The sequence below is a fragment of the Solea solea genome, chromosome 21 (assembly GCF_958295425.1).
Source record: "Solea solea chromosome 21, fSolSol10.1, whole genome shotgun sequence".
NCBI lineage: Eukaryota > Metazoa > Chordata > Actinopteri > Pleuronectiformes > Soleidae > Solea > Solea solea.
In genome coordinates, this window is record NC_081154.1 from 8,359,220 (window position 1) to 8,382,417 (window position 23,198).

At 39.4% G+C, this 23,198-nt stretch overlaps 2 protein-coding genes and 1 long non-coding RNA gene across 7 annotated transcripts in view; 2 read left to right on the forward strand and 1 right to left on the reverse strand.

Annotated features, from left to right (window-relative positions):
• The first annotated feature begins 301 nt into the window (after window positions 1-301).
• On the forward strand, window positions 302-15,756 carry ttll6 (tubulin tyrosine ligase-like family, member 6). 2 transcript variants are annotated; one of them, XM_058620851.1, is made up of 17 exons: window positions 302-599; window positions 2,122-2,250; window positions 4,610-4,764; window positions 5,015-5,053; window positions 7,262-7,380; window positions 7,809-7,939; window positions 8,029-8,185; window positions 8,281-8,424; window positions 9,010-9,095; window positions 9,188-9,413; window positions 11,360-11,538; window positions 11,621-11,809; window positions 12,793-12,955; window positions 13,278-13,547; window positions 13,666-13,770; window positions 14,415-14,541; window positions 15,167-15,756. In XM_058620851.1, the coding sequence occupies exons 3-17, from the start codon at window positions 4,611-4,613 to the stop codon at window positions 15,412-15,414; spliced, it is 2,337 nt and encodes a 778-aa protein (XP_058476834.1). In that variant the 5' UTR covers window positions 302-599; window positions 2,122-2,250; window position 4,610; the 3' UTR covers window positions 15,415-15,756. The 2 variants fall into 2 exon arrangements, with proteins under 2 accessions (XP_058476834.1, XP_058476836.1); XM_058620853.1 differs by lacking the exons at window positions 302-599; window positions 2,122-2,250 and adding an exon at window positions 3,982-4,081 and having other exon boundaries at window positions 4,610-4,765; window positions 5,013-5,053.
• LOC131448423 (uncharacterized) overlaps window positions 12,695-23,198 on the reverse strand; it is a 34,432-nt gene continuing 23,928 nt past the window's right edge. The window contains exons 7-10 of the long non-coding RNA XR_009234197.1: window positions 19,689-19,850; window positions 17,470-18,501; window positions 15,115-15,410; window positions 12,695-13,554 (exon numbers count right to left, since the gene is read on the reverse strand). This is a non-coding gene — a long non-coding RNA (uncharacterized LOC131448423). The remainder of the gene's footprint in view (window positions 13,555-15,114; window positions 15,411-17,469; window positions 18,502-19,688; window positions 19,851-23,198) is intronic.
• hoxb6b (homeobox B6b) lies at window positions 18,107-23,174 on the forward strand. 4 transcript variants are annotated; one of them, XM_058620865.1, is made up of 4 exons: window positions 18,107-18,211; window positions 20,693-21,089; window positions 21,984-22,016; window positions 22,107-23,174. In XM_058620865.1, exons 1-4 carry the CDS (start codon window positions 18,107-18,109, stop codon window positions 22,361-22,363), a joined length of 792 nt encoding a protein of 263 aa, XP_058476848.1. In that variant the 3' UTR covers window positions 22,364-23,174. The 4 variants fall into 4 exon arrangements, with proteins under 4 accessions (XP_058476848.1, XP_058476849.1, XP_058476850.1 ...); XM_058620866.1 differs by lacking the exon at window positions 21,984-22,016; XM_058620867.1 differs by lacking the exon at window positions 18,107-18,211 and having other exon boundaries at window positions 20,231-21,089.

A 23,198-nucleotide genomic window follows, 5' to 3' on the forward strand; every position in this document is an offset into this window, starting at 1 on the left:
GAAAATAATCTTAAACAAAAGAAAATCTTGTCTGTAGGAAACAGTATATATATTGACTTCGTGTGTAGGACGCAGTTCCCAATATGAGGTTTAAAACGTTTGCTGACCCTCTCTATAATTGCATTTTGTCAGCATGTATGTATGTATATGTATATGTATATGTATATGTATATTTATATATATATATATATATATATATATATATATATATGTATATATATATACACAGTATATAATAGAAATAAAAAAATCAACACAAGTAAATCTTTGTTAAAATAACCTTTTGTATTATTCACAGTTTTACAATGGAACGCATTATCCTTCTGTGCACCTGTGATTCATCCATGTATATCTTTTCTCATCGGTGAGCTAACAACCAATCAGGTGTGAGAACCCTTCAAGGCTGCGGCTCATGATTGGCTAAGGACGAACGGATCCCGGGTGTTGACATGAGTTACTCCCATTTGCCCCAAAGCGAGACTTCAGCACACTCTAACGTCACGATCGACCCGCGAACAACAACAGCGTCTGGGACAGAGTGACGTGACCGCGTACTGTTGTTGCTCACCACGAACAAGAAGATTCGCTTTTTGTAAACGGTAAAGTCCTGTTCACGACCTTTTTACATGTTTAAAGTTGACTGTGAAGCCTTAGCACTTGTGGCTAAAGGGGGAAGTAGGCATCTCGTTACCATGGCAACAGCATGGCGCCTATAGTATACAACATATAGGCCTGTGCTAGTAGTTTTAGCTTAACGTTTGCTTCATTTGTAGAACTGGGGACATAGATTGGTTGTTGGACCACCATTTTATTGGCTATGGCTGCAACAATTAATTAGTACAATTAGTTTATTATTAATCGACTTCTAAATTAAACACAATTGTTAATCGGTTTGAGTGATTTCATGAACTGATTGTTTGTGGTGATTTTATTTATTCTTTGTTCTTTGCTCCTCGATAATTATCACGACAAATGTTTTATAGAAGAAGATTATTGATTATAGATAATTGTGGTTTTAAAGTGAACAAACATAACAGAGAATAATGTTCACAAATCTGAGGTAAATTTTCTGACATTTTGTGGATCAAGCAACTCAGTAAAACACAACAAAATAATCAATAATGAAAACTAAAGCTTGACTTAAAAGTACAGCGTGATCTACACTTTAATGCGTCATTATTTATAATCCAACAATATGACAACGATCAGACAATCTGGCAATTCCTGATCTTGGAGAGCAGAATATTTCTCAAACCACCAGGAATAACAATTTACACATAAGGGGAAATCTTTTTAAGGCAAACATCTTCTCCTGCCTTTATTTAATACCTCTCCATATGAAAAACACACCACTGCTACAGTACATTAAATTATAATTTCCCTGTCACTGTAATTGTATGAAGGCTCACGTAGCCCACGTCACACACACACACGTCTCACACACACTCATCAATTAAATACCAGCAAAAGCACATGACATGATTGACATCGGTGGAGAAATCTTAGCAGGTGATCTTTAAAGCGCCACAATGACAGCTAAAGGTTGACGAGTGTAGGATGACGGCCTATGGTTAATTAATGTTGATTCGTTCATTAATCAAGCAGCCGCTGTTGTGCGACCCTTCCACTACATTATCAGATATCTGACTGATAACATGTTTGTCTGACATGGCATCTGATGTACGCTGTCCTCTTTTGTCCACTCTTGTGTTCTTAATTCTTAATTTTCCTGTCCAAAGCTAAAGCTGCTCCATTTCATGCTGGACATACCGCCTGCTCACTTACACCGCACACACACACACACACACACACACACACACACACACACACAAACTGTCGCCACACTTTTCAGCACAGATTTAAATTCAACAACTCGGAGGCACCGAAAGGCACCGCTCCGATTTCAGTGAACAAATATCAGGGATTATCCCTCAGCGCTCGCTCCCTGCTGAGGTCTTCTGCTCATTTTCTGCTCAACATGTCCCGAGGGATCGGGTGTTTGTCTGCACAGTTTCTAATTGGTCACCAGATCCTGGTCAACCAGCAGGCCCAGTGCTTGAGTGTGTAAGTCATCCTTGTGCTGATACTAATCCACTGTGTGTGTGTGTGTGTTCTTAAAAGACCTTCGAGGCAGATGTGGCTCTTTGGTTCGTGACGGCGTCTTAAAAGGCACTTCAATAAAGATTCCTGGACAACAAAGCCCTGATCTGCTCTCCACTTATCCTCACAAATGTAGGGGTAAGGATGCAGGTGAGTAACGGTCACTTTGTCAAATAATGTTAGTGAGCCTTGACGTAAACTAATTCTTTAGGTACACAGACTTAAAAATGACCATGCCATCATGAATCTGGATGTTTCAGAGATTTTGTTGGTTTTATTTTGTGCTGAAAATGTACTTTTTTCATCTACTGCTGTAGTTTTAGCTCCCAAAGTTGTTTATGGCATCTTTTGAGTGGCCAGGACTGAAAATCAGCTGATTGTGATTTTAATAAACACTTATCAAGGAGAACAAGTCAAACTTTTCATATCAATTCTGTCTCATACCACCGCAGATTACTGGAAATGCCTGTTGATTTCATGGCTGCCTTTTAAAAGGTGCATCTTACTTGTAAAAACAAGGGTGTAGTTTGAATACATTTGGTATTTGGTATAATTTCTTACAGACACATTCATTCAAAGTGACACTTAAAAACAGATCATTCAATAGAGGAAAAATCCCCTCGAAACAGACAATTTACGGAAGTGTTCAGTGCTGTAGTTATGTCTTTACAGGTAAGGAAATATCATTTAACAGTTGAACTGGATTAAACCATTGTTATCTGAGGAGTCGTTAACCACATACTGCTGTTATTGTTGTTGCTGTTGTTGTTGACTCTGATGAAGAACCTTGGAGAAATCCTCGGCAGTGCTGTAACAGGATACGCGCTGAGGTCAGAGGGGCGTCTCAACCCAGTGTGAAGCTCACGGTCCAGGGTCAGGATTATCCAGATCACTGGATCAAAATACAGTTACCTAGCACCGTAACCTCCCACAGTGTACCTGGGATATCCCTCCTCGCGTCCGAAGCTGCACACAGGAAGTAATTGACTGAAAACACAAAGGAGTCTTCGTTCAGCAGTTTGACTGTGTAAATGCTGTAAAGCAGTGGTCAGCAATTGGTGGCCCGTGGGCCAAAACTGGCCCACCAGCATCAGCATCATGGCCCGGCAGATGATTTAGCAAATCTGATCTTAAATTATTTGCTTATCTGCACAAAAAAAAATGTGAGTTCACAAGTTTTATTCTGAAAAAATTATGAACTTAATCAAATAGATTCTATTTCTAGAATTGACGATTAACCTAAACTAAATGTTTGGTTTGAAAAATACAAATAAAAACACTGCGGTTGTCATGTACAGACAGGTTTGGGGAGTAAATGTCCGTAAAATAACCATTGCATATGTTAGGCTCAACGAAGGAGAAGCAGTAATTCTTAAAATTGAAATGATGCACAATAAATAATATTATACAGTACGAGTACATCTCACACACATTTGTCTGCTGATTGAAGACTGCATCCACATTATTGTAATAGCAAAGGTGGGTTTTTTTTCAAAATGATCCCTCTGCCACATTTACTCGCTGATCGATTCTGTAACTACACAAAAATGCTCCCTCAGTCAGGTCTGATAGTATTGCTTCACGTTTTTTGTCGTTTCTGTTCACAAAAAAACAAATTGAGGCAGATTTTTCAATCACAAAATCACCAAAAGTTACGCACTGCAGCTTGACGTACTGTCTCGGGAAGTTTGTGAAATGTCACTTCCGACTAATTTAGTATTAAATAGTTGGGAATGCTGAGTCAGCAAATGTAGATTAGAGCGTGCAGATCATAGGCAGCGTTTCCGTTGGTAATGGGTGGCACACTCAAAGATCAAAGGCGACGGCGTAATTACTCAGCATTCACGCAAAGGTTTTACCTCATGTTTAAGTGTGAGCGTATTGTGGACATGGAACACCTGCCGCGCAGAATGCAGCCTGGCTGAGTTTGAGTGTGCACAATCGACAAAAGGAAATGAGGATGAGCTGTAAAGAATAAACTGTAGGTGGCGGTGACTACATTTTAACATTATTTGGCAGAACCTTTCCAGCTGTTTAGGTGGCACTGATATTTGTTTGTCCCATCAGTAGATTGTTTACCTCACTGCCTCTGCTTTTGGTATTGTTTTTTTTTTTATGAGAAGCTGTTGGAAGTAAGTAAAAGGCATTCACTTGTTCTTGTGCATCAGTGCGAGGATTCCTTTACCGGGCTATTGTTGCAGTGTTACCCTCTGTATCCGTCCTGCCACGATAACCCTTGAATGCCAGTGAGGGAACAACGTGCTGACAGACAGAGCACTCACCTGATGAGAGCAATGGAAACGGAAACATGATTCCATGCCCGCACTTACACCATGTACTTTGTTCTGTTTGATTGGATTTCATTATGACGCCGTGCAGCGAGTCCCATTAAAAAAACACCAAACTATGAGTGTGTGTGTGTGTAACAATTACCCAGCATGATTTTTGTTTACTTGTTTACAGTCACATAGTTATAATACACTGTGCATATATGCTTGTGTTTCTCCAGGATGGGTGTACCTGTGGACAGCCATGACAGAAACAGTGATGTACTTAAATGCGAGCAGCAGGGAGAGGACGATGTGGATGAAAATCAAATGGAAGAACATGCCCGCCGCATCCCGCCACCCGCCATCAAGAAGAGGAGGAGAAAATGCAAAAAGAGGTATTTAAGGATCTCCTTCATTTATTCTTCCCACAGTTGTTTTCCCATCGCAGGTATTTTAACAGCTGGACGCCCTGACAGCCATGATTTTTATAACTTGTCCTTGAGGTTCTTAAGTTTTTAGTTTTCACATTTTGTCCTCATCTTTTGGGGGGGAAAAAAGGGGAAGATGAGTGTAATGAGGCATCTGTGAGACCTCCCAGCAAAGCAGATGTCTGTCCCTCTCCTCGTCTCTCTTCTCTTCCAGATGACTGTGGATCAACATGACCAACTGCAAATATGATAGTGGTACGTTTGAGACGCTTCTATGATCGTTTCCGCTGATTTAGCATTTGACAGACATCTGTAATCATGTAGGATAAGCTCAAGTAGTAAGTGTACACCATGTGGCCAAAAGTATATGGATAAACACCGCTTTAGGTATAGCCTTACTTTATCACCATGGCAATATTCCCATTTACAACAGTCAAATAAAATGACTAACCAAGCCAACACTTTTCAAAACAGAAGTTCCAAATTGTGCAACAGGAAGATGGATAAAAAGAATATATAAAAATATGCCATATTAAAGGTACAGTAAGCAGGATATGTTCTGCTTTGATTAATAACTTCATAATAAATGAAGTGAGAGGGCTGTTCTAGTACTGCTGTTCTGTATAAACGATTTCCCACCACGATTATCCTTACCAAAATTATTGCGATTAATGATACTATTGCGTTGATTTAGATTTAGATTCTTAAACTTAAAAATGTGTATCCTTCCATGTCCACTTACGTTGATCAGAAACATCGCAGATAGGATACATATTTGTTGGGCCTGAAACAATTACTCGATTTTCTAATCGATTACGAAATTAATCGATTCATGGGTTTGAGTGTTTTTTAAACAATTAAAACACGTTTTCTTAAATGCTATTCTTAAATCTGGTTTCTTTGCTCCATAAAACAAAGAAATCATGAAAAATTAATCAAACAACGTTTGAGAACCTTGTCGGTTTTTTTTACGTTTGAAAAACACTGATCCACATTTTTCAACATGATACGGACCGATGAACTTACTCTAAGTACTTTTTATCATGATGAACAATAATATCGTATACTGTCCCAAAACTAATACATGCCCTTTAAAAGAGAGCTTGAGGCACAAGACAGAGAGGCATAACCTCACAAAGCATGGGGATATTAAACAACCTGCACTGTGATAGTTAGCTGTTTAAAACCTGCTATATTTCATCCAGTTAACCTACATTTCCAGATAACTTTAACTCGCAAGTATTTCAGAATAAGGTTATTTGATTCAAAACAACTGCTATTTTTTTTCCACACATCCTACTTTGTTGTTTTCCTTATCTTCACCATCCCACTTAATCACGCACAACTCATTTTGTTCACAAATATGGCGATTTTATGTGAATACGAGCAACGTTACATTGAGTTTTCTCTCGTCTTCTCAGTGTTCTATGAATTAGTATCATTATTATTACATGTTTAGAGTAATGGTAGCGGCTGCATTTATTTTGAAAAACTTTAACATTGGCGTCCGCACACCTTCAATTCCCTATTACGATAAGCGATGTTAGAGATAGGAATTTATTTCAGTGTTTCAGCTATTTTCCATTGATTCTGCAGCTCTAAGTGAACATGCTGTTCAAGAGAAAGACAGAGGAAAATAAACGTGTTGCTATTGGAACACGTGCATTGAATTGTCTTCTCTGTTATGTTAGGGTTGTGCAAACTGTTGGTTTTGACGTGGCAGAAACAGAGCAGTGACCCGAACCTCACCTAATACATTTGAGATCAAGTGAAACACGGCGCGTCAGCCCCAGCTTATCACTCAACACCAGCTCACTAATGTTCTCGCGGCTGAGAGGGAGTAAATCCCTGCGCTGTGTGCGTCCAAAGCCTTTTTTTGGAGAGTCTGAAATCAGAGGAGTCAGTGCTGTGTGTCCACATATCTCTGCCCATGTCGTGTGCAGTAAATCTATATAATTTATTCATGGTATGATTTATCGTCAATCAATATCTCTTCGATCGGCCCCGACAGCAGCAACATTTTGCACCCGCACTCATACACAAGCAAAAACGTACAAGGCAATACAACCATTAGTATTTTCTAACAATACTAAAGCATTGATATACCAATATTACCAAGAAAAATTACAAAAAAAAAAACTGGATAAAAATAGACTACTCTATTATATTAAATTCACATAAAATGGAAATTTGCCTTTGGCAGTGGCGTAAAACAATAACACAAGATAGACAACATTACAAATATCAAATAGTATATAAAATAAGTAAAAATATATATAACAATGCCATGAAAATGTAGGATAGTCTACTTTAGGGTATAAATAGTGAGCTAAACTGAGCTTTAAAAGTTAAAAGACAGCATGCTTGTGCACACATGCTTCCCTACTTTTATTCATAACAACCACAGCTGATGGGATGAAGCTACACACAAAGAGAAAATGTCTTATGTCTGCTTTGTCTCAGTGCGTCGAGCTGCTCGTCGATACGGCCTCAGAGAGGCGGCGGACGGTGAGGAGTGGACGCTGTTTTGGACCGACTTCTCCGTGTCCCTGGAGCGCGTTAAAGACATGAAGCGTTACCAGGTATTTGATTGAATTCACTCCGACTTCCCGCAGCCACATTGCGGTCATCATCATAAAGAGCTAATTGGACTTGGACTCAACACTGTCAAATAATTGTCTTGTAATTCAATTGCTGCACCTGGAGGTGGATCACGGAAGACTGGTCGCTCTCCTCTTTCACCCCGTGATGTCTTCTAATGATCATCAATATCCTCACCCTGATTTTTGTAGAGATTTAATGCTTTTAAGGGCACAGTATTTTGATTTGTAAAATATTTTTGCAGTCTAAGTGGGTCATTCAGTTACTATTCAGCAAGTTAAAACCCATTTTACCCTGGTGTACAATATCCCCTTTTATGCTGCACACAGTCCCACTCATAAAAATATGGAGCAGTCTTCATATGTGAACGTTAACACTGCCATCTACATTTTATTTATTTTTTTTGCAGAAAATCAACCATTTTCCTGGGATGAGCGAGATCTGCCGCAAAGATTCCCTGGCAAGAAACATGAACCGCATGCGCAAGCTTTTCCCCAGAGACTACACTATCTTCCCGAGAACGTGGTGCCTCCCTGCAGAGTCAGTCTTGCGCCTGTTGTCTCACTCTTGCTCCCTTTTCTCAGCACGTCTCACTATCACTTACTCCTTATCCTCGTTGTACATTGCAGTTACAATGATTTCCAAGCGTACACCAGGGCCAAAAAGAACAAGACGTACATCTGTAAGCCGGACACGGGTTGCCAAGGCAAAGGAATCTTCATCACCAGATCCAACAGAGACATTCCCCCCGGAGAACATATGATCTGCCAGGTTTACCTCTCCAAGGTGAGGGAGGGTCTGTCGAACAGCACGCGGTTGCTCAAAAAACAGACGCCAAGCTTGATGTTTTAAATGTGTGTTGTTTTGTTTTGGTTCTCCAGCCTTTTTTAATCGACGGGTACAAGTTTGACTTGCGTATTTACGTGCTGGTGACGTCGTGCGACCCGTTCAGCATCTTCGTGTACAAGGAGGGACTGGCTCGCTTCTGCACCACACAGTACAACGAACCGACACACGGCAATGTGGTGAGACATGTCCCAATTTTTTAAACAAGGCGCACAACACCGAGCCTATCACAGTTGCCGAGTATCACTTTTGCACAAGCGCACTTTGCATTACCGTAATTACGTGACGGTTTGTGCTATCGCAATTGGTTTCTGAAAGCTGAGAAGTTGCAAGTCAAAGTCAACGCGTGGTTATTACGGTAATTTCACTCGCACTGTTGCAGGAAGCCGGAGAATCAGCGTCTTTATCACCAGAGAGGAGAGAGTTGGAAGAATGCCTGTACATATTTTCCATTTTTAACATTTTCAAATTTAACCACGCAAAGTCTGGTGTTCATGTACAACTACAATAACATTTTCTTCATTTTAAATTGTTAATACACTGTTTTAACATGCAGTTAATTGAACAAAGAGGCTTTAGTAATAGACCTGATTCTTTTAAATTTTCTTTTCATTGATACATGAATTTGTCAGATAATTGTAGCAGCTCATATGGTTTTGTATTTTTAATTAAAATTCAAAAGGCCAATGCAATTTAAAATCCTGACATTTAAAGTGTGTAAACCATGTCTGTGACACTGTCTCTCCTTGCGTTTCTTATTTAAGGACGACGTGTGCATGCATCTCACCAACTACTCCATCAACAAGCACAGTGAAAACTTTGTCCGTGACAAGGATACTGGCAGCAAACGGTAAAAATATCCTATAACCAAATTCTTTTACATCTCTAAACTCCTAAAATATCGCATTTTGTCTTCAAGTGACTCCTTGTTCTCTCCTGTAGAAAACTGTCCACCCTTAACAAGTACCTGGACTCCATCAGGTGCAACACAAAGAAGATGTGGGGCGACATTGAGGACATGATCATCAAGACTCTGATCTCCGCTCATCCCATCCTTAAGCATAATTACCACACGTGCTTTCCCAACCACACCACTGGCAGCGCCTGCTTCGAGATCCTGGGCTTCGACATGCTGCTGGATCACCGCCTCAGACCCTGGGTGCTGGAGGTGAGAGAACATCTTTAAACACTTTAGTTTTTTTGCACTGTATCCTTCAAAATGTAAAACACACACTCTGGTAAGCTGGTTTGTCTGTGACTCTAATTATTTATTATTATTAAAAAATTCCTCGGCTCCATTTTCCTCCAAGTACCACCAGAGGAAGCTCGTGTTCCACTGGTGGTGCACGTACCACAGTGTGAGAACCATAGCTTTAGTGCATATAAAAGGCTACGGCTCAGTCATATACAACAGACTATATACAAAAATGGACGTAGTCTTTCAGTTGTAAAATAAAGATTTTCAAACTGGAAGTTCACTGACATCACCTGATACCAAGTGTTCTATTTTCGTCTGTTTTCCTCTAAATGGGAACATCATTTACAGAATTGACATCATGCTCCACTGCAGAAGACCTGAAAATAGAGATTGAGGCAATTATCGTCATAGGAAAGTGTTTTTTCTGACGTTATAAATCCAGTGAGAAGCAGGCAAATTTTCCCATATTCTTTCATTCAAATGGGTTCTTTTTGCAACCAGCAGAGGAGTCGCCCCCTGGTGGCTAACTATCTACTTCCATCCTTTTTCCTTTGCTCCACCTCTCAAACTGGAAAACTATGTCCATTTTATTGATGCTGTGTATATTATAAGCAAAGAAAACGATTTTTTTAATTTTAAAGCAATTACACACTTATATGTAGTGCAGTCAATCTCTGCCCAATAAAATCTACAAAATGTTGATACTCTGGACCTTCACGTATAAAAATGACAGAAAAGTATGAGTGTAAAATTTATCAAGTAGTAACATTTTCCCCCTCATAACCTGCTCGTTTCACACTCCTCGTTTTGCTCCGCTCGTTCCAGCTCTTTATGGAAGCTTTATGATGTTTACACTGAGTTAAATATTAAGGAGCAGACCTCAGATGTTTTTATGGCTGCATCATCCCATCAAATGGAAACGGTATCGCTACCTTATACATTATTTTACACTCATCTTTCCTTTAAATGAAATCTTTTGGCATCTTTGAAAAGCATAAAGCTGCAGCGTGTAACTTTTTTGTTGTAGTTGTTTATGTCATTGCTCTGCCTCCGTTTGGTCTTCACATGCAGAGATGATGCATAACGTCGTTTATATGCTGCGTTCTCCATCTGAAACCAGGCTCTGCCAAGCAATACTATCAGACCTGAGTGAGGGAGCATTTGTGTGTATACAGCGGCAGCACAGGGACGGGCGGAGTCAAGAAAAAGTTTATCGACAGGGTTTTTCTGAGCAGTAGAGGAGGAGGAGTAGTAGTAGTAGTGTTGTTGTATTTTGCTTAACTCGCTCAGTGTTGCCGTTCTTCCCAAATCACTTCCTGTGTGCAGCACAGGCCTACACACCAGATCTAAACACCACCACTACACTGTGAAATACAGAAAAAATCGACTACTTAACAGCATCGTGTGAACTCATCTAATTATTATTGTTAAACATTCTATTTTGTCACTTTTGCACAATTATCCCTACTCCTGCTCATTTTTTTTTAAATATGCAATTTAAAATGAATCATAACTTTGACTCAACAACAAATAACAAGACCAAAAAAATGCATTTTGTGAAGCCTGAAGAGGTGTCCCATAAACACTTCCCCAGGATGTCCATATAAGGAGTTGTGTATTATTACGGCAGCAATTTACCAAGGGTACACTTGCAGCACTGGTCTGTACTAAACACTAAGGCGGGGGTGTCAAACGTACGGCACCCAGGATAAATTTGTGAAACATATATATTTTTCAGTTACAGATACAGATAAATTGTAAATTTAGGCATACTATTGTTGAAATTGCACTTTTTTTTCTTAAGGAATTTCAAGTTGTTCATAATATATTTTGTAAAAAGCTACTTAATTTAATGTAAAATAAAAAAAAAAGGGTGAGTTTTGAGTGATATTCCGACGTTTTTAATGTGTGTCCAGGTGAACCACTCGCCTAGTTTTACCACAGACTCACAGCTGGACCGCGAGGTGAAGGATGCCCTGCTGTACGACACCCTGAATCTCATCAACCTGGGCGCCTGCGACCGCCGCAAAATCAACAAAGAGGAGAGACGAAGGGTGAAGGAGAGGCTGCAACTAAACCACACCAGGCAGGCCAGGTGTGCTGCTGTCAGGAGCAAAGGTTTTTTCACCAAGGTCATTCATGCACTCATCTACTCATTCACTGACTGTGTCCGCCAGGTCAGAGGAGCTGCGACAGTGCCAGGCCGCCTCTGTGGAACAGATGGAGAGATACCAGGCCGAACACCTGGGAGGCTTCACGAGGATTTATCCCAGGGAGGGAGGAGAGAAATACGACAAGTACTTCACACACAGCAGGTCGCTCTTCCAGGAGACTGCGGCATCCAAGGCCAGAGAGGAGTGTGTCAGGTAACAGCAGCACGCTTTCTTTACACGTCAATGTATAGAAGAGAGGACATGAGAGTGTCAGTGATGCACATCCTTTGTCATGTTTCATTTATTATATCATATACTATTTGTTGTAAATTAAGGCTGAATGATTGTGGAAATATCTGATTGCAATGATTTAAATAGAGATTTGAGATATCATTTTTTAAGTCAAGCCTCAGTTGAATATTTATTGTGTTATTGATTTAAAACATTATTGTTATTGGTATTAAAATATGAACTTATACTGTCATGAAATTATGTCAATTTAAGAATAAGGATTTTTACTGTTTTATTGGAATTGAACGTATAACTTTCAGATTTGCTAATTGCAATTTTGATTTAAAAATTATTCTATTATAAATGAGATTTTTCATCATTTTTGTGAAGCAACCTATTTTTTATTCTTCTGGGGTGGGTTTTTTTATTTAAAAAAAATAGTTTTTTTCTTACTGACAGTATTTTGTCACCTTTTTACTTTATATACTTTTTTTCCATAATCACATTCAGCAAAGGTTTTTATGGGACTGGGACTAAATATAGAGATTTTAATACTGCAAATTTTTAATGTTTCTTGCAAATTATCTCATTAAATAATCCTATAATCTACTACAAATCTATGTATAAAGGCGTTGAGTATTTAGCATTTATGTGCAGTTTAAAAAAAGGCATGTAATAAAAATAATAGGTTTAAGACAATATAAGTATTTATTCATGTGTCCCATTAACCCCCATACGTTAAATCTGCTGTAAGAACAGATAGTTAAAGATAGTATTGTAAGAAATGTCAACGTTTTAATTAAACTTGTATTTTTATATCCCATTATGTCGAAATCATGTGTTAAATGTTGTAAATAAAAATGTGACTAACTTTTTAAATATTTAATTTTATAAGGGAGTGTGATTTAACAAAAAAAAATGAGTTGTGAATTATCTAAATACATTTTGTGCATTTCTGTGTTTAGGCTTCAGCTGCAGGAGTTGCTCCTGAAGCAGGAGCAGAAGGAGAAAGACCTGAAGGCGAGTCGCAGGAGAGACTTGCAGGGGGAGACGGCGGGGGAGCGAGCCAAACCCCGACGAGCACCAAAACAAACCCCCATTCCAGACTCTGGCTGTGACCCTCAGCTGGTGAGGCGCTGTCATTAGAGATGTAGTGTCCACACGAAGCCACAAGAGGGAGTCAAACAGCTTCTGCCCTGTGATGAATGGTTCATAGTCTGTCTGACCCCTTTAGAGTCGTAGTCTACGTATATATTTACCCATTTTACATTAGCCAGAATAATATTCCCTTCAGATGATGCTTTATTGTCGAGGCTGAAAAAACAAACAGTGTTATTCGGTGACAGTAATTGCTAATATGTGGGAAATGCATACTCGCAGAAGGATATACAGTAAAGCCATAAACACAAATTGAATCAAGTGCCATTCTGTTTGTTTTTTTTCTTTTCAGCAGCTCCGTCTGTCCAGTATGTGGGTCGATCCTGAAGCTGCACAAGTACAAGAAGAGGAGGAGGAGGGGGAGGATGAGGAGGAGGAGGAGGAGGAGGAGGAGCAGGAGCAGGAGCGAGTTCATCTGCTTCTCCAGAGGAAGAAACTACTACAGGACCTGGGGGTGGTGGACCAGATCCAGCAGCTGTTACAGGGCCAAACAGAGGGAGGGAGAGTCCTGCAGGGAGCCCAGGACACCCACAGCCACCAGCAGAGACGACAGCACACCAAAGTAAGACCTGGTGACAGGTGATATCAGGGAATGTTTAAAGTAATACAGAGACTTTACATGAATAGGTTTTTCTATGAAAAAGGTTTTTCACGAGTTGCATTTGGACCCTTTGACACAGTTTTCCCATCGGACGCAGAAGCAGCTTCAGCAGCAGCTTCAGCTTCAGCTTCAGCAGCAGCATCAGCAACCCTACACTCACATTTCACAACAGATTCATAAAAAGGTACAAAACCATCCAATGAAACAAACCCATATTTTTACTCACTGTATTTCTTTGAAATAATCTGCTAATTTATTGATCGACTTCACTTTCGCACTTAACACAGTGTGTAAAGTGTTTTTTAATATTTGTCAATTTCCTTTTTTTTTTTTACATTTTTCTTTCCACATTTAAATGTACTCTTTAATTTTCATGTCACTAACAGTGTGGGTAAATAAAATACAGCTACTTATAGAATATTCTGTATTTTTGCTTGAGAAAATGTGTCAAATTTGTTGCAGATGAATTTCTTTTGAATGATTAAGTACTCATCAAAGCTCTAATGTTATAGTTGTTTATTATATTATTGCATTAATAATATTTTCAAACAAATTAAACTGGAGCAGTGCATACTAGTGTGGATTTTTAAACTTAAAACTGTTGGTTTCAAGTTTGAAAATGTGTGTTAAAAAAAAATTATATTCAAACATAAATCCAGATGCATCGTTGTAAATTTAGCACTTTTCCAGATATGAATGAAGTATAAACACTTTACATGTTTCTGAGTCAGTGTTTTTTGAGCATATCAGTGATCAATTGCAGTAAAATAACGTTGATGAAATGGAATTTATCATGTATGTTGTCATAAAATCACTATTGTATTGCAGCACATCCGCTCCCTCATGACTCAGCAGCGTTTGCTCAGGCCCTCGATGGACCAGAGGAGCCTGAACGAGGACGAGACTGTGAGCAACAACAGAGCGACCATCAGCGCTCAGAGACTGTACTGGCCAGGTAAACAGCACTCATGCACGCTTATGATTTCACAGAAATGTCCTTAGAATTACCTTCAAATATTACCTTTTTTATTCCTTTCGTTTGTTCTTGGGCTTAATCAGATTTTCAAAAGCATTTTGGGGAATTGTGTAAGGTCTTTGTGGAAAAAATATTTAAATCTTCGTACGTATGTTTTGTAAATATTTAATAAAACAAACAGAAAAACTGTTTTAAAATGACATTAATAATCTTTTTAATCTAAATTTTGGTAATTTAAAGTTGTGATGAAACGGCACTGACTTAAATTTAAATATTAAACTCCTTCCATCACACGCTCCCATGACTAAATATGAACATAATTCAGCCTCCATAATTAGTTAGCACTTTTAATTTGGGCATTCTCACAACACCTTGATTATTAACCGAGAGGAAAACCTGAGCAACACTAATAAAAGAGTTGTGAGAAATTAGTTTAATATTGAATACCACGGAGCCCTGGAGAGTTTCCAGAGAGCCACCTTATTAAAACACATAATTAAAAGATGGAAAACAAAATGAGCCTTTGCACAGCAGCACACATGTGACTCTTACTTTAACAGTGAGCTTTCATTCAGACTGTTCTCCCTCTCTCTTCACCTCACAGTCAGCAGCTCCCTGACTGCGAGGCAGGACAGCCAGAGCAACTCCTACTCCAAGAAACAGTGCCGTCCCGGCATCCAAATCCACGTCGCTAACAGGGGCCGGCGCTACACCCACGTGTCCCACGACCCCTCTGCCCTGCAGAGCCTGCTCGTCGTCTCCACTCCAATCCCACTGGCCAGGAGGCCTGGTTTCTCTCACAGCGTCAGAAACTCTTCCCGCAGAGGCTCGCAGCACGGTAAAGGACACTGAGGAGCACAAACCAGGACTGTGGTCATACACAGAAATACACTGTGCCTGTGAAGAAACTCTCATGTGTGTATACGATGTTTATCTTTTATATGTGGACACCTGCAGTTTAAGCTGCTCACCACTGTACAGAATATAGCCTGCAACACAGCAGATGCCCTTCTTTTTTTTTCCTCCTCTATCTTTACCATTTTCTACCAGCTGAGATACTTGCAGCCTAACATTTCTGCTCTCAGGGTGAATGAACTCAAAGAAAATGTGACATGCAGTGCCAAAAATAAAAAGCAGACAGGCCTCATTTAACAATGTGTAATCCAGATCTGAAAAATAAAATCTAAATCTCAATGCTTACTGGTTTTTTTGTCGCCTAAATTATATTTTAAAGGTAATGTAAGGTAAGGTGAAGTTATTTTTTATTCGGCTTTGGCTTATTTTTTAATTTGTTTTCATCACTTGATTGTATCAAATTTTGTTTTTCATTACTCCTGAATGAGGCTGCCATTTTGGACCACCATTTTTTTTTACAATAGCCCACAATGGACAAACTTAACATGTTTTGAGTTTTTGAAGTTAACTGAATGTTTTTTTCCCATTGAAGGAAAGGGTGAGGTGAGGGATATTCAGCTGCAACTTCACAACACATTCTGCTAAATTTTACTCACTCATCCTTTAATTCATAGTGTCACCAATTAACATTGAGACTTTTATTCATTTTTGTGCTGTTAAGTATTAAAAAATAACCATTATTTGCACTTATGATCAAGAAAAATTGCTTTTTTCAATCTGTAAACACAATTGCAGTATATTTTATTTTAAATTAATATATTATTTCAAATTAAAAAATAAATACATTTTAAACTAAAAAAAAAACTTTATATCTGATATTTCGTAAGTAGTACATTTATGTTTCAAAATAATGATGCTCCCGTTTCACCGTTTCTTTGAGTAAGATTTAAAAAAAAAAAAAAAAAAAAAGCCATAAAGTTTTACAGCATCTCTTTGTCCGGTTTCTTTGTTTGCATCGCAGACTGAAAACAAAAAGAAACCAAGGAGAAAAACAACTTTGAAACTATAAACCATCTGACGGGACATTCCCTTCAACAATAAGGTTGTATATCAGGGTTTATGGTGTGGGAAATATAACAGAAACTATACACATTTAGAAAATATTATTTTTTACAATCCCAGAATAATAATTAGAATCTAAAATTGTAAAAATGGATAAAAAATATGATTATTATTATTAGTGAGACAAATCAGGAACCACATGTTAAAATCTGTAAATTTCACTTTCGAATGAAGCTTCCAGACTCGAGTAGAATTCAAGTTCATCCACTGATATTAATAGAAATAACTTCAATTATCTAAACTGTATTAACTGAAGGCCTCTGGTGCAGATGGACAGTGTATGCTTCAGGCCTTCACTGATCATTCGATTATATCAGTTTTAAAATATTGGCCTATGGAGGAGGAATAATGTTTTCTTTCTTTCTTTCTTTTTTAGTTTTAAAAAAATCTAAAATATACACAAGGCAATAATGGTATGAGTTTGTGTCACTTAAAAGCAAAGCTCCTGATGAGGCATGTGTTGCATTTCAGGAATTTATGGTTTTATTGCGTCTGTAAATGTCGGTGGTGGAAATGACGAAGTGAAAGGGACCTTTTTTTAAACAAAGACAAAACGGAAACGCGCCTAAAGAATTGGTTTCGTGGAGGAAAAGGTTTAAAGAAATATTTGAGTGTGAACGAACAATTGATTCCGCTTCACTTTAAGACTCTTTAAAGTTTTAATTTTGTCCAGTAGAAAAGTTGCTTGTGACCTTAAACTACCCCTCAGGTTTTGCCAGAAGATTGGAGAATCTTTTGTCCTGAAAACATTATTTCTGCACCAAAACAAACCAAATCTTTTTGTGCGTAAATGTTTGTTGATTATTTTTGAATGTGAGCCAAAGTGTGTGTGTGTGTGTGGGGGGGGGGGGGGACGAGTTTAGGCTTGAAATATTTAAAGAAAATCGGTTTCCATATCAGTTAAATCAGAGAACAATCAGGTGTACAGACCTTTAAAAATCACCTAAAACCAGAGTTTGCATGGATCACGACCAAGTGCGCGTCATCATCACCATCGTCATCATCCAGCAGCACAATAATCAAAAAAATCCTCTCACACGCAGCGTCGCACATAAACATCTCAAACGCTGGAGGACAAATAAAAGATGGCGATGAGAAAGAATGTCTTAAGCACAAAAACGGCTGCTGTTTATGAAAATTTACAACTTTGCCATGGAAGTTTACGACTCGCCTGGCTCCAGGATTGGTCGCTGGCGGTCATGTGGACAGCAGGAATGGGAACTTATTTCCCATGAGGTTATATTGCAGCTGCTGTTTTCCACTGCTCATTCACTTAACACTCGTAACACAACCCTTTTTTCCCCTTCCTTGGGCTCTTTGTAAATGCAACACGCGTGTGTCGGTGTTGTGGTTGTGGATGCGGATCCACTGTGCGTATGTATACACGTGATTCTCCAAAAAAGAAAAAGTGGGCGATGGAGCCTGATTATTGCGCGACGCCTCACCGTGTTTGTCCGCCATGTCCATGTGTGCCCGCACTTGTGTTGGTATATGTCGGTGAAAATTGGAGAAGGGGGCGCATGAGCTCCCTCCTGCTCCTGGATGATGCAGCATTGGGATTACTTTCATGAAATCACTTGAGCAAAGTGGGGAAATGTGTGGGAGAAAGCGGCTGAGAAGGAGTTTGCGCGGAGTGGCAGCCACACTGGAACATGATGGATTATCAACAAAGGTAAGGGCACCATGTTTCCAGTCGACCAGCGATTAACTGAGCGCACAAGTGCGCCGCTGCAGCTCTGTTGTGCCTGAACTGTCACTGTAGGCCTGATGTTTACACAAGAGGGAATGAGATGATTAGTCTAAAAAAATGTTAATGATCCAGTCCAAACCATCCTTTTTGTTTTTTTCCTTCTTCCTCTCATGTGTTGTGGGAGCTGTTCCAAGCAGCTGCTCTGCCTCCGTTTAACCCCGTAGAAGCTGCAGCGCCTTTTAAGCGTCTGCGACAAAACCGCAGTGTTTGACCTGTGGTTAAGAGAGAAAACAGACACGTTCACAGTGAGTCTGCGGCCTGTAAATGTGAAAATAACTGCGTGTTTTGACGGTGACTGCTTTTGGGCTGCAGGCCACACATGCTCCGCTTTGATGATGGCGATGATGGTCATACAAAGGCCTGAGCTGCAGCCGCTCAGAAGCGTTTGATTGGATACACATGGTATTTTATATTAATGACAGTTGTTTTACTCTGTCTTAAAGGTTGATTTTACATTATTCCTATTTTGATTTGTTTTATTCTGAAAGAAATGTGAAAGGATCCTGTAGGTTGTTGCGCGCGGCGCTGTGTGCACATGCATATTTTCCGTTTTTATTAATATTATTGTATTTTATTTCATTTTTGCTCTATTATAGTTGCTTTCTATATAAATTAGAGGAACAACTGATTCCCACATAACACGTTTGTTTCAACATTTCTGGCTCCTATTTTGTTTTGTCTGTTGATTCAGGTTCATAGTCGCCTACGAGTGGCACATAAAACACTTGTTTAATATAATTATTGAATAATAATTTGATTAATAATGAAACTAAACAGTAGTTTGATCAGTTCATATATAATTTCTTCGTGTAAAAGCAGCTGTGGTGACGCTGCAAAGGCTGCGGCCTGGTGGTTGTGGTTTTGCGGCGGTTTTTTCTATCAAAGCCACAAAACGAACGAGCAAAAAAACATATGATTTTAAAATAATACTTAGTGATATTTTCGAAATAGATTTTTTTTAAATGCATTACATTTAAAGAAAATTCAAAGATGAAATCAGGTTTATTAATTTCTGTATGAGCCTTTCTTTTTTAATTCAAAGCAACATCATACGTTTAAGAATCAGATTGCTTTGTGCATTATTTCGTTCTTAAATTCAACATTTAATTTAACAGGGTAACTTTTCCAAACAGGAAAGCTATTTTCCGTTTATAAAAAGTAAACAGAATTCTAAATATGTTAAATATAAATCAAAACAGGTTATTTACTAAGCTCCCAAAGTTTTTTGCACTAAAATAAACAAGAATAATTGAATAACCTGAAAAAAGTGGGACTTTACTCGCGCTACACTTGGGAGTCATTAATATTGCTTAATAAACGTCATTTTGACGTCAATAATCAATTATAATAATCAATTAATCAGATTTTATCAAAACTAAATACAGACATTTATACTTACACATGTTTTTCTGAAACTAGTGTCTACTTGATCACACTGCAGGTGAGGATGGTAACGATGATGATGATGATGATGATGGAGAGTGTGAGTGTGTGTGTGTGCCTCTCGCATGTCTTCTCCTTGGTGCTGAATCAGGAGCCATGCAGGACGAGCAGCTCGCACCTTTTATTTCAAAAGAGTACAAAAGATCAACATTATTGACGCAGGAGCCTCTGCACTTGCACTTATTATAGACGTGAACTGATGAACACGTTTGTGGCAACTGTGTTCACTGACGTGGCGTTTTATTCGTGCGTTTTGTTAGTTATTATTTACACAGCAGCTGGTTTAGGAGGAAGATGATGGGAGTGAGGTTTAGTCGAGGCAAAGGAGGAGACACACGAGGTGATGATTTGCGCGTAAATGGAAGGAATGCGCAAAATGTTTGGCATGATTTTCTTTTCTTCATGCAGTGTCTGCGTGTGTGTTTGTGTAAGAGAGAGAGCGAGAGAAAGAAAGAAAGAGTGAGAGAGCGGGGGGGGGGGGGTGGAGGGATAGTTTGTGCATGGGTGTGGAGCCTTTTTTTCCTGAGCTGCTTATATACATGTTATTTCATATATGTTGTGTGTGTTTTTAAGTGTATGTATATATGTCTCTGAGTCGCAGCATCTCTGTGAGTGCGTAAGCGAGCGTGCGTAAAGACAGACATACTCGAGCGCTTCATTTGGACACACCGGGGGACTCCTGCGCGCAACAAGAGCCCCCCATGGGTGCAATAGTGTAAGCGCAGGCGGCGGTGATTGGCCAGCGGTTGATCAGATGGTACACTTCCCCTCTGTATTCAGTGGCACCTCACAACCCCCCCTCTCAGCAAAAACCAAATCTCCGATAAAGTAATGGCAAAACCACTTGGACTATAAAAGACAACAAATCATATTCCTCCGGAGTATATACACCCCGTTGTCCACCCAATGAGTTCCTATTTTGTTAACTCAACTTTTCCCGTGTCTCTACCGGGAGGACAGGACTCTCTCCTGGGCCAGATACCGCTATATTCCTCGGGATACACTGATCCGTTAAGACACTACTCCAACGCGGCCACATATGGAGCAGCCAACATGCAGGAGAAGGTTTACCCGGCGTCCTACTACCAACAGACGGGCGCAGCGGCCGCGGCCATCTACGGCCGGGCCAGCGGCGGAGCCACCTGCGACTACAATCCGGTCGGGACTTTCTACAAGGACGCGGATGGCTCGTGCGCTTTCTCGAGCCGCGACGACCAGCCGCTGTTCGTCACGCAGGAGCACCAGCAGCGCAAATCTGAATGTCCGGAGCAGGCTGTCAGTATGAGCAGCAGCATCGACGACAAGTCCTCCACACTCATCTACCCGTGGATGCAGAGGATGAACGCCTGCTCCGCCGGTGAGTACACGCTTTAACTCTGCTGTTGTTGTTACGCAGCCCTGGAGCTAAAAAGGAGCGCATGAAGTGACAGTTTCCTGTCACACTCCCCATTCACACGCGTGTTTAAGCAGCTCCACACTTTACACAGAGAATAAAAAGTACAAGGAGTGCAGATGAGGTGGTTTTCAAAATGGGAATTTGTGATTGTATTGACAGTGCGCGCGTCTTCGTGTGCCTTCTGGGCTTTTTTTGACGACCACATCACCATCACCATCACACATAGGCTACATGCACGGCCACACGTGCACGCACACACGCAGCCACATAGAGACTGGGCCTACATCATCCGAGCTTACAAACTTTGACAGTCACATAGGATCTTCTTCAGACTGGGCCTTTTTCCCCAGAAATATCACACACAAACACTTCCAATAGTGTAAAAAGCAACAACAATAATTAACTCACTGTAAATATATTTAATAATAAATAAAGAAGACATTGCGCTATCTAACTCTGACTCTACATGCCTGATGTTAAAGAACTATATACTGTTATTAGAAAGAAGATTATGTCCTTTTACGCACCACACAGTTCATATAGGCTACAATTGTATTCCATTATTTGCAGTTGTTTTTAATTAAATATGCAGAGTGATTATTTATATTATAAGGCGTCATGAAAGACACCATAAAGAAACATGATTGGAGAATTAAGTCATGAATACGTTTGAAAAATAATATAAGTTGTGGTAAAAGAGAGAAGAGAGAAATACACCCAAAAGCATAAAGCTATATATATATATATATATCATTATCTATCACTTTCTATACACCTAAATATTATATTATACATGTCGAATATGTGATTTAGAGTTGCATTACACTAAAGTGCCACTTTACTGTATTTTTTCAGATACACCACTACAGATTTTGAGTGCAGTTTCAGGTAGATTTCTCTCCCACACTTTGGAAAATTCACTCGAGCTTCAAGACTTTAAATATTAAATGATTTAATTCATTTTTTTTCTTGTTCCAGGCCCATTCGGCAGCAGTGGCCGCAGGGGCCGACAGACCTACACCCGCTACCAGACTCTGGAGCTGGAGAAGGAGTTCCACTTCAACCGCTACCTGACCAGGAGGCGCCGGATAGAGATCTCCCACGCGCTGTGTCTGACGGAGAGACAGATCAAAATCTGGTTTCAGAACCGCAGGATGAAGTGGAAAAAGGAGAACAAACTCCTCAACCCCTCAAAGACACCCGAGGAGGAGGAGCAGGCGGAGAAAAAGAGCTAAAAAAGGACACATATTGTATGCTCAATAAATAAATAAATCAATGAATAAATGTATTATTTCTTTGTAGATAAAGTGCTGCAAAACCACCCCATGTTAGAGACGTGTAGAGTGATAGAACTTCAAGTATCTGCACGGTAATAATGTCTGCATTAGATTTAAAATCAGGTCCTCCTCTGTTTGTCCTTGTGCTCGTGTTCTTTATTTAGGGGACTATGCAAAAATCCGCCAAAATGTAAATAATTTGTAGTGTTTGTTTTAGTTTGGACAATGTTGTTACCTCATGACCATAGGCCTACTGAGTTTTCTTATTGTTATTCCCCTCATGCCATTAAAAAGAAAGGAGGCTTCGCCCTTCACTGTACATTCTGTGGTGTAGTTGTTCTATAATAGTCTATAGACTTGTCTTCAGCTGTGCCATCGACACTTAAAAATTTGTACAGATGTTCCATGTTATTTATTGTTGTTCACTTGTGTTCAGTGCACATCTGGATATTGTGTGCAATATTTTTGTTTAGAAAAATTGTACATAAAAAAAATAAACGCTTTTTGATGTATAATGGGAAATTCTTGTGGTGTCATTCATGCTCGGGAAAGAAATGAAAAATTAAATAATAATTTGTTATATTATCATTATTTGCTAATATCAGATTATACTGGGGCTGCGTCTGGAATCACAATGAGCTCATATATTCGCATAAAAGCAGCGTAAAGATTAAATTTAATTTTACTTTGACACACAGCACGTTAAACTGCCAACACTGCTGCTGATAAGTCTCTGTTATGTGTTACCTGAGCCTGTTTGTGGCCTGTTCTATCAGTGCGTTACATAAATGAT